This window comes from Xenopus tropicalis, chromosome 2 (assembly GCF_000004195.4).
Source record: "Xenopus tropicalis strain Nigerian chromosome 2, UCB_Xtro_10.0, whole genome shotgun sequence".
NCBI classification, from domain to species: domain Eukaryota; kingdom Metazoa; phylum Chordata; class Amphibia; order Anura; family Pipidae; genus Xenopus; species Xenopus tropicalis.
The window spans coordinates 138,842,676-138,854,456 of NC_030678.2; the positions used below are offsets into that span (position 1 = coordinate 138,842,676).

General features: G+C 38.1%; 1 protein-coding gene across 1 annotated transcript; it reads right to left on the reverse strand.

Annotated features, from left to right (window-relative positions):
• Window positions 1–1,906: 1,906 nt before the first annotated feature.
• MGC89248 (protein) lies at window positions 1,907–10,218 on the reverse strand. The gene is made up of 5 exons (NM_001004956.1): window positions 10,131–10,218; window positions 7,918–8,245; window positions 4,236–4,494; window positions 3,818–3,981; window positions 1,907–2,845 (listed from the first exon to the last, which is right to left on the reverse strand). The coding sequence occupies exons 2-5, from the start codon at window positions 8,231–8,233 to the stop codon at window positions 2,652–2,654; spliced, it is 933 nt and encodes a 310-aa protein (NP_001004956.1). The 5' UTR covers window positions 8,234–8,245; window positions 10,131–10,218; the 3' UTR covers window positions 1,907–2,651.
• Window positions 10,219–11,781: the final 1,563 nt, after the last annotated feature.

Sequence of the window (11,781 nt, forward strand, 5' to 3'; positions counted from 1 at the left end):
ATAAAAAGTCTGTAGCCCTGAACCCTGAGACATAAAATTGTCTATACAGCATTTATTCTCTGCTGCTTAGATAGCTGATCAGTTATATAACTGGCCTTACAATTGGTACTTTTACTGCACATACCACTAGCTGTACCACAGCACAGTGGCAGGGGCAGATGGCTTCAGGATTTATGGTCCCCATACACGGTAATCCGGGATATCGGGGAGCTTGAAGTTAAAAAAAAAAATAATCCGATCGTTTGGCCCTGGGGCCAAACGATCGGATTATGTAGGCGGCAATGGGGCAGTCGGTTCGGGGACCCCATCAACGAGCCAATGCGGCCCCCGATCCGACTGAATCTTTTTAGATATCGGCAGCTTCTATCGGCCCGTGTATGGGGGCCTTTATAGTCAGGGAAGCTTAACACCAAAGAACAGGCCAAATTTCATTGTAAATGAATTTGTCGTGAGACAGCAAATGTGGATATGTCAGCTTTTCATCCTTGCCTTTCGTCGTGGAGACATATTTAGGATTAGGGTTGTAGCCACAGTGGGGAGAGTTAACATAAATTTACAATCTGCCTACTCATATTTTTAAAGCCCAATGTTTATATAATACCCCAGAAGTAGTTAACTTGTTAACAAGTGTTAGGTCAAGTTTTGTGCTTCTGTACCAACTCAAGGCAACCACTGCCCTTTAGCAGGGAAAATCTGTGCCCCCCAAACATGCCCCCAGTAGATCCCCATCTTCTTTTCTGCTGATTCCCTGCACATGCTCTGTGCTGCTGTCAATTACTGAGCTTAGGGAGCAACACTTAGGGGCTGATTTACTAAGACACGAATTCCGACCGAATTGGAAAAATTCCGATTGGAAAACGAACATTTTGCGACTTTTTCGTATTTTTTGCGATTTTTTCGGCGACTTTACGACTTTTCGGAAATTATCGCAACTTTTTCATTACCAATACGATTTGCGCGAAAAAACGAGAGCCTTTCGTAGCCATTCCGAAAGTTGCGCAAAATGTTGCGATTTTTTTGTAGCGGTAAAACTTGCGCGAAAAGTCGCGCCTTTTCCGTAGCGTTAAAACGTAAAAGGCGCGATGTTTCGCGCAAGTTTTAACACTACGAAAAAATCGGCGACTTTTCGCGCAAGTTTTAACGCTACGAAAAATCGCAAGATTTTGCGCAACTTTCGGAATGGCTACGAAAAACTCGCGTTTTTTCACACAAATCGTATTGGTAACGAAAAAGTCGCGAAAATTTTCCGAAAAAAATCGCAAAATACCGATCATTACGAAAAAAACGCAATCGGACGCATTCAGCCTGTTCGTGGGTTAGTAAATGTGCCCCCTAATATACTGTGTATATAGAATATAAATGTCACAAGGCTGATTCACATTACATTGCAGATCTGAAACCAGTGCAATTAGCATCAAAATGTAATAATCAACCCTATAGCATAAGCTTATATGACAGGCCAATCTAATTTTATACTAAGCTCTAAGCTTAGCTTCTCAACAGCTGCACACTTAGCAAGTGTGTGTCGCACACTTCTAATAGAATCCAAGATGGGGAGCGCCTGTAACATCTGTAAAGATCTGGATCATTACTAGTATAGTGATGCTGAACAGTGCAGTACTACTGTTTGTAGTGTAGCCCTGAAGCCTGATGAAGTAGGAAAGCAGAAATTGTAATCCACTTTGAAATGCTTAAATAGATTTTATGAACACTGGATGATTTGACAAGGAAAAATATAGAAACTATTTAATTGTGTATGTAATATGAATGAGAAGACAAATAGGTGAACAACTGTATATGATGACATTAATTTTTCAACACTTCTATTTAACTAACATGTCTTGTTTGTTTTAGTTATAAATAAAATATATTTTTATTGGAATCTGTCTTTGAAAATCATTCAGGATAAGGTAGTAAAAATTTATTGCAAACAAAAAACAAACTGGCAATTATGGAACAAAAATTACATGCATTTGTAATAGTAAATGACTTACACTGCATCCATTTTCCATTTGAGATAGAGATACATTTGTCAAAAATCACAGTTTTTGAATAAAAATCATTGCTAATTAGCTAAATATTGAATGGCTTATTTCAAACACATTACATTGTGGAGATAACGGATAATGAAAAAAGCAACAGGTCTAATTTTTTGCTTTTACAAACAATGAATAAGCCTTTACTTTCAGTTTCAGATTGCCTATTTTCCAGGCAACAAACCCATATATATATCCGGTCAGTCCATTCATTTAACGCATATTGGAAAAGGGGGTATACTGCACCTTTAAGATCTTATAGGTCAGTATACATGACCTTTATAGTAGCATGAATAGATGGCACTTGTGCTGACTCACTCAGCCTGTGGAGCAAAAAAAAGTAAAGCAAGAAAATTTAACCTGCAAACCTAAGAAAGTCGATAATGCCCCTGGCAAATTTCTGCATAGAATGGTTTTCAAAGTTTTTGAGTGGAAGTAATATGCACGTTTAGGTTTCTGCCAGACTGGTGATGTAACACAAGAAATGGGTATCTTCTTCTTTAGACAGTTTCAACATAAGTGGAGCCTGTGGCCATTTATGATGATTGAAATTAATCCGGCTGGGGGGGGGGGTAAAGTTGCCCATGAAGTACTTTGAAGATGCTTTCTTTATTATCAGAAATGGCGCAGCACAAAGTCAGCAACACAAGTTGGAAGGTAAGACAAAGGCATGTAGTAGAGTTTGGCATACCATCCAGCTGAGTAGCGTGTCCATGGGTGAACTGCAAACAGGGCATGCTCCATGCAGTCAGTGACTAATGTGAGTTTGGATGTGCTTAGGGAACACATTTTTTCTATATATTTACAATCTGAAAAGAACAAATGGGCTGATTAGATAACACATGGTAACAGAGAAACAAACAAGAATCATAATAGCAGCAGCAATATTAGAGGTGGGTTTTACTTTACAAAAATGGAAAAATTTAGGGGGGTGATTTATCAATGTTCAAATTTAATTTTTTCTTTGCTATTTAAATGTTTTTTTGTGCAAAAAAATCCCAAATTTGAATTCTGGATTTCAAAGCTCAGATGTTCAATATTTATTTAACAGAAAGAATCCAAAAACTCAAATGTAAAACTTCAGCATCTAAAAGCATGTAGAGCTCATGTAGAAATCAAAGGGAGTTGTCATAGCCAAAACTGATGTGTTTTTTCAATTCAAGTTTTTAAATTGTTTTTGAAAATTTGTTGACCCATAGAAAATGATGGGTAGGCTACAAATTTAATACAATATCTTTTTTCACAGTTTAATTTGATCAAGTTTGTTATACTCAAATATTTTAATAGATAAGAAAAATTTTGAGTTTATTCGAAAAAAAATCATAGGGGCAGATTTATCAACATGTGATGTTCAGCTTTATACATAGAGACCTGCCCACTTTCTATTCATTCCTATGGGATTTTTAGAAGCTTAATTATCAAATTGTGAGTGCTAACTTTTACCCATTGATAAATACACTTTTCAAAACCCCATAGGAATGAATAGAATGTGGGTGAGTCTGTATTAAGCTGTAAAATCACATGTTGATAAATATGCCCCTAAAATTCACAAATTCGAAAAAGTTTCCCAGGGTTTTTTTAGTGACAGTTTGCTATTTTTCCAAATTTTTTTTACCGAGGACTAATTGCTATGGCTTATAATAATAATAATTATTATTAATTATAATATAATAATTCACCTTCAATAATGTCTGTATACCAGCCATTATATTTTCCCAAAATATGGTAGCATGATATTTGAGGAAATAAATATACCCCTTTTAAAGAATAGCTATACTTACACTTATGAAAATACTGGTCCCCATAGTGGTTTTTGATATTTTGTGGGACTTTGCTCCAAATATTTCTGATGCTTTCCAGAAGTCTTCCAGATTCTAGAATTAACGTTTTAAAGAAATCTGGTGCAATGATAGAAACTGTCACACCAAAGGGTCTGAGTTCACGTCTACAAAAAAAAAAAATATATTTTATATATATATATATATATATATCTATAAAGGAGAATGAAATCAAATAGCAGCAATCATTGCTGTTATACAGATGCTGAACCTTTAGACTGGGGCAGTTAGTTTGGTATATAAAATTTGGTATTTCTAGCTGTATTTGTTTTTAAGGTTAAGCTCTCTGAAAATATGTGCTCAATAAAATCAGCTTAATACAGCAGAACCACCATTTTTTGTTATTCAGTCTGTACTGTACCTGAGTGTGTCTGAGAAAGCTTCCACTCCAAATTTGGAGATACAGTAACCACCTCCACATATTGCCACTCGTCCTGCTATACTTGACACATTGACAATACGTCCTTTCGCTTTTCTGATAAGGGGAAGCAGGTTTAACGTCACATCCACCATACCCAGAAGATTGACATCAATTATTGTGCGAAAGTCCTCTTTTTTTAACCACTCGTTGGGGGTCACGGGGATTAAAATCCCTGCATTGTTCACTAAACCCCACAGCCCTACAAAGAAAGAATGTAATGTGTTTACTGATGAAAACAACAACCTTAATGTTACATTGTGGAGATAAATCATGTTCTAACATAACAAAAATCAATCATGTTAACTAATTAAGCATTAGGTAAAAAGCATGTTCAGCACAAGCCCTATTTATTTAACTCATGTTGGAAGAGTGGGTATGCTGTCCCTTTAAGATGACATAGGTCGGTATGCATGACATTGGCTCCAAGTGGCTCCTTAGAGGCTCCCAAACTGTGGGACTGCTCCCCTGATTTTCTGTAATTTTTATTATTCAATTTTACAACATATACATTTTGGGTACAATGGGTACCTTTTTAAATAAGGAGAAGTGGAAAGGGAAGACGAGGAAGGAGGTGGAGAAAAAATAGGGCCAAATTAAGAGAGTAAAAATTCTCCAGAGGTTACAAGGCCAGCTAAATATATGGAACTTGCTTAGTTTGTTATATATAAATATATATATGGTACAGGGGTACCCCAAGCTTCACTGATGCCTTTTTGCATCAGTTCTTTAGATGTTCAGATTTTCTTGGAGTACATCCCTGTATTTTCCACCACTCAATCATACTTCTGTTGATTAGATAGGCATCTGACATTGTAGAACCAGCAGACCGTTCTTGAGTCACGTGATTACGTGCAATCGCAGATTACGCGGAAATCGCCCCGCCGCGTCTGCCATCCCGCCGGCGACTTACATTTTCGCCGGTGGGATGGCAGGGGTAGGCAACTCGGGGAGATTAGTCGCCCGCGAACAGGGAGTTTTGCCGCGGGGGACTAATCTCCCCGTGTGCCAGAGCCCTTAGGGCTTAAACAGTAGGGTAATTAAATTCAGAAACAAAAGTCTGTAACAACAGGAATAAAGGCAATGATTCACTAACAATAGTCTCTCTTTTACCACAGACCATTTTATAAGCCCCAGTGTCCATTAGGGGTTGTCCACCTTTTCTCAGTACTACCCAAAAAATGATAGATTACGTTCCCCTGAGTATGATAATATGTGCCATGCAAAGAGTGTGTATCCATGTGTCTGAATACGCTGTTTAAAACTTTAGCAGCCAATCAGAGGAGAGGCCTGAAGAGAGAGACAGGAAGCAGACATGCGCAGTAGCTTTAGAAACTCCTACTGCCAGTACCCTGGACACAAGCTTGTGCAGAGAGGGGTCAGCGACCCCCTGACTGGTGCCTCCACTGACTCCCGCCCTATACAGAAATGCTATCTACAGAGGTCATTTTCTCTAATTGTAGACATTAGATACATTACATATTTTATTAAAATGACCTAATCTTTGGGGGTTGTTTTCTCTGGAAAAGACAAACGGTTTCCATGAATTTGGGGATAGATTTGTTCCTCACTACCAGTAAACTAAGAAGTTTCACAGCAGAACCATGTTCCGAGCACAGTAAGGAAGCAACTAGCTGAAGAAAGTTTTCTTTCATATACTGGACAGCTTATAAATGTATTATTTTCTAACTAATTTAATTATTTCTTTGGGCTTATCTGTACATGCAGGTATTTCAAACTAATGTGTAATATCAGAAATTCAGCCTATTTAATTTTATGATCCAATATTAAAACATAAATCAGGTCGTTCTGCTAAAACAACCTTGTTGTTTTACTGGTAAAGGGAACTGACCATAGAAATCTCACTTACAGTACATCCACCTATGCCAAAATAAAGAACGACCTGCAGTCTGGGCTGCAAATGTACTGACCTTTAATGGAAACTAATCACTACACCTTGGTAGCATTAGAGAATATATGAAATTACAGTCTAGAATAGAGAGAGGATCCATTTGTTACAGCTGGCAATAAGTACTGGTTACATTGAGGCTGCAGCTTTTACTTGTTAGGCACTTTTCTAACATTAAATTAGTGAAGTAAAACAGCTCTGCTCTACTGACAGTATAGCAAAAGGTAAAGTTGTGCTCACCACTAAACTGTTTTTTACTATTAGGTGGGGTGCAAGAACCAGGGCTGTTTTAAGGCCTTGGTGGGCCCTGGACAAAGATCCAAATAATGCCCCCCACCCATATCCTTCCAAGACAACTTGCCCCCACAAAGCCCCCCCCCCCACAAAAATTAGATTTACCACAAAGATCCCTGCAGAAAATGGATAATGATCATAATCCCATATGTGCCAGCAAGATCACTGCAGATAATGGAATATGAAAAAATTTAACCATAGACATACCAGTAAGATCACTGCAAAAATTGGTTATATGACACATTAGCCAAAAATATGCCTCTCTCACTGCACCTATCTTGATTGTCTTACTCTGCTTCTTTCTAGTGTGCTGAATTTTTCTATACATTTCCTTGGTTTTATTTTGTGGGTATTTTGTAAAGTTTTTATTTTATTTAAAATGCTGTTCCCTGTCAGCACTTGGTGAAAATATATTCCTCCTGCTTCTGTAAGCTACGTGCTAAATCATATTATTTTACATCAGTTCATGTTGGGCAACCTAGCCTGTTCAACACACACAGGTCGCAGCCACAGAATTTGTGAAATCCACTGCCCTTTGTACACAGGAGTTTCTTGCCAATGCGGGTTTATTCTCCACACACTCCAAATACACACACACATGCATTCTGACCAACACATATACCAATGTACCTTCTGAAACCAACACATATATAAATAGCCAGAAACACAGGACCACATGAGGACATGTAAGCTTTCTAATGAAGCTGTTTGTGCACATATATAGATGCACATTAAACACCCCAGCTACATATATGCAGAGACAGATGCGCAGAAACCCACCAGGCATACTTACATAAAGCTAGATATAGTGAAAGTTTATGCAAGTAAACATAAATTATATAGTATAAACAGCTTTAATGGAACTGAATATACATTGTTGAACAGGAGAAGGTTAAAGAAAAAGTATGTTATTGTATGAGCAATTCTTAGCAATTTTTTAATTGAACTTCATTTTTTTATTTTTTGCTTTTCTCTACTGCCTCTTTCCAGCTTTCTGATAGGGACCAGTGACCCTGGCAGCCAAAAAACTATCCCTCTTTGATGTTACAATTTTATTGTTATTGTTACTTCTTATTATTTATCTTTCTGTTCAGACCCACTTCTGTTTATATTCTAGTTTCTCATTTAAGATACTGCTTGGTTGCTAAGGTAATTTGGGCCCTAGCAACCATATAACTGCTAAAATTCTAAACTGGAGGGTTGCTAAACAAAAAAGATACATCATTTAAAAATGACAAATAATAAAAAATGAAGACCATTTACAAATCAGAATAGCACTCTCAACATACAAAAAGTTAATTTAAAGGTAGACAACATTTTAATAATACATTTGAAATGCACAGGTTATTAGGGGTGGAAGGGTTCCAGGTTGCAATATCTATTTTGACTTTACATACAGTACATATTAATACTTAGTCTGACCTTGATCCTGGACAATATGAGACACCCATTTAGCTGTAGCGCTTACACTTTGGCTGTCAGTAACATCCAGTATAACTGTTCGTAGTCTGCTTGAAGTCTCCTTTTTTAGTTCTTCAGCTCCATTCTGAGTGAGACAGGCTGCCAGCACCTGTACCCCACGCCTGTGCAACTGCTTTGCCAACAGGTTTCCAAACCCTGAGTCACAGCCTGTGATTAGTACATATTTATCAGTGAGATTTGTCAGTCTTTCTTTCTGTCTGTTCCATCTGTAGACGAAGATTAGTACCACCAGCACTACCACAACGTGGAACCACATGATTCCGGTGGACTGTTGCAGTTGTAAAGAAATAAAGAATTAATAAATTTAAAAATATGGCACTGCAAAAGCTGATCTGATTCTAGAATAAATCTAGAGTAAAGTCAGTCTGTTCTGAATTAAAATCCTTTTTTTATCATAAGCAAACAATACTCTTACCCTGAGGCAGTGAGCAAAGTTCAATTTTGGACTAAACTGCCATGTTGTTTTCCCACAATTCCCCAGAATTCATGTGTTATTCTGTGCATAATGAGGGCATTGAATCGGACACAATAATATTGCAACAGTGTCCGATTTGTGCAAATGGACATCACTGTTCATGCTCTTTACAGTAAATTGGATGCCGACATCAGTTCCTGTGTTCACCATGCAAATGACATCTGCAAGGTTCACACAATGCTGTGCGTCAAAAGCAACTCATTGCGGGGAAAAGTGCAAGTTGCCCACTGTGTCTGAAGGTAAATGTAAATAATGAGCTCTAATATGTTTACAGTTTTTATTGACCTCTCCCATTCCTTTACTAGAGTAATTTAGTTAAATATGAAGATAATTAATAACCAGTGCTTTCTTCAAAGAGCAGCACGCTCTCGTGAGCAAGTTTTCTTAGAATGAGAACTAAGGGGCGCACTCTTGCTCCCCTTAGTCCTCTTGTACTTGTGTTCAGGGGCTTTCAGAATTACACCTTTTGAGTCCTTAGATACTGACACCAGAAAATTAAACCTGTTATTTTTTGTTACATCTAATGTAAACTTATCTTTGCATGCACTTTATTAATGTTTTGCTCAGAGATCTTCAACCTTTTATACCAGTGGGCCACATTCAAATGGAAATATTTTGCATGAAAAATGTTTCCGGAGGTGCCAATGAGAGCTATAATTGGCTATTTGATAGCCCCTATGTGGACTGGCAGTCTACAGAAAGCTTTGTTTGGCAATTACACTGAGTTTCTTTGCAACCAAAACTTGCCTTCTAGCCAGAAATTCATAAATAAGCACCTGCTTTGAGGCCACTGGGAGCAACATCCAAGGGGTTGGGGAGCAACATGTTGCTCACGAGCCACTATTTGGTTAGATATTCTATCTGGCAGGTTAAAAAGGGACAGTCAGGTTGGCATTCCATAAATTGCCAGTCAGATTTAGCAACTTAAGTAACAATTACTTACAGAAAGCAAACCTGTTGGTGAAAAATGATCACCATGACCTATAGGTAGCTTTTAATGTACATTAATATTTTGAAAAGTAGTTTTCTGGTGTCAGTATCACTTTAACAGGATTAATGTGTAGAGTTATTTAGGAGCCTGCTATACAGTACAAGTATGATGTTAGTTTATAGTGTTAAAAAACACATAAAAGTCAAATATTTATAGTATAAAGTGGCAGTTTGTAGAAAGCACCAAAAATGAATACTTTCTGGTAGATTGTATATGTAAAAACCCATTTCCCTGTTCATAAATGTGCAACTGAAAAAACACATTTTTTAACCATGATTTTATAGTCTGAACTGGGCAAAGTCCACTGCAATTAGCGGGACAGCAGTTCCAAAAACCAGCGTAGAAAACTGGCAAAACAATACAGATCATGTTTATGTTTTCCATCAATGCTAGTATTTAAAGCAGTTTTAAGCATTTTGCAATATTATGCAAAGTTTTTTCTCTCAGATACACCATTGCAAAACTCAGTAGAAATAAATACTGTTTTTTAAAAAATCAGCTATGTCAGATTCAGCCTCTTTTTTAACAAAGCTTTCCAAGTTGGACCCATAAAAAAGCTGGGCGTTACCAACTGTACAGTGGTTTTAACATGTCATTTAGGAAAAAATATATTTTTACCCGTTTGTATCTACTTAAAACAATGCTGCTGGTGGAATAATTGACATGACAGTTCTCATATCTCCTTACCTTGAGAATTTTCCCTTTCAGATAGAGATTTTTACTTGATAATTGATTCTTTTGGAGAATATTGAGCAGACGACGTGAATTCCCTTAGTTTGTTGTTGAAAGATATGTGCGGGCAGGTCATGTGAATAGGTTTTCTTATTTGTGATCACATGAGTATTGCAGCAGAAACCTGGAAATCAAATTTTAACTAATTTTGGCAACTCACTGCGAGTAAATTTGGAAGCTGTCCTTAAATTCCTTTAACATAATTGATAAAGTTCATTGTGTTATTTGTCAACTGGAAGTTGAAGTCCAAATAAAGCCATGAATAAGTTGATTAAAAGATGAACCATTTCCACAGACAGATGAACCATTATGTTACATTCGCACATAATGAAAGGAAAAAAACATTCTGGGTACTTCTGGCGGCACTCGGTTCAGATTTCTGTAGGTATGGCACAGTTATGTAGGCAGAAAGCAAAGGAAAGGCTAAGAGACAGCACTCCAGTTGGGTGAATTAATACTATTTTGGTCAGAAAATGCTCCTAACAAGTGCTATGCAGGCCACACTGGGAGCCAGCTCTTCCTGCCTAGGCCATGTTTAGGCACATATATAATAATTTCATAATATAAGTACATCATTTATTATTATTATTATTAACATTTATTTATAAAGCGCCAACATATTCCGCACCGCTGTACAATAAGTGGGTTTCATACATTGGACATACAGAGTAACATATAAAGCAATCAATAACCGATACAAGAGGTGAAGAGGGCCCTGCCCAAAAGAGCTTACAATCTACAAGGAGTAAAGGGTTGAGACACAAGGTGTGGGAATGGGCATGACCAGAGTTGTTAGAGGTGTGGCACAGGGTATTGCTTTTAGCAGCACACTGAGGTTATGTTAAACTAGATTAGGGTACAATTCTCTAAATAAATGTGTTTTTAAGAGATCTCTTGAAGGCAGAGAGATTGGGAGAAAGTCTGACAGTTTGTGGGAGCGAATTCCAGAGAAGGGGGGCAGCCCTTGCAAAGTCTTGAATGCGAGTGTGTGAGGAGGGAATGAGAGAGGAGTTGAGGAGCAGGTCAGTAGAGGAGCGTAACAAGCGGGTTGGATGGTACCTAGAGATGAGTTCAGAGATGTAGGGTGGGGCAGAGTTATGAACTGCTTTGTATGTGAGAGTCATTAGTTTGAATTTTATCCTGGATGGTAGGGGAAGCCAGTGCAGGGATTGGCAGAGCGGCATGGCAGAGGGATTGGCAGAGCGGCACGGCAGAGGGATTGGCAGAGTGGCACGGCAGAGGGATTGGCAGAGTGGCACGGCAGAGGGATTGGCAGAGTGGCACGGCAGAGGGATTGGCAGAGTGGCACGGCAGAGGAGAAGCGGCTTGAGAGGTGTATGAGCCTGGCAGCAGTATTCATTATGGACTGGAGTGGGGACAGTCTTTGGAGAGGAAGGCCAATTAATAGGGAGTTACAGTAGTCCAGGCGAGATATTAAGTGAATAAGAATTTTGGCAACATCTTGGGTGATAAATTATCGTATTTTGGAAATATTTCTTAGGTGAAAGTGACATGATTTGATAAGTGACTGGATATGAGGAGTGAAGGACAGAGCAGAATTAGGCCCGGATTTGTGGGGAGGCCACAAAGGCCCAGGCCTTGGGCA

What these genes read in the sequence shown, in the direction of transcription:
- MGC89248 (NM_001004956.1), bottom strand. Translation starts at nt 8,233, where the DNA reads ATGTGGTTCCACGTTGTGGTAGTGCTGGTGGTACTAATCTTCGTCTAC. An exon ending in TCATATTGTCCAGGATCAAG is followed by an intron (nt 4,495 to 7,917) that starts GTCAGACTAAGT and finishes CTTTCTTTGTAG; the next exon opens with GGCTGTGGGGTTTAGTGAAC. An exon ending in GGACCAGTATTTTCATAAGT is followed by an intron (nt 2,846 to 3,817) that starts GTAAGTATAGCT and finishes TGTTCTTTTCAG; the next exon opens with ATTGTAAATATATAGAAAAA.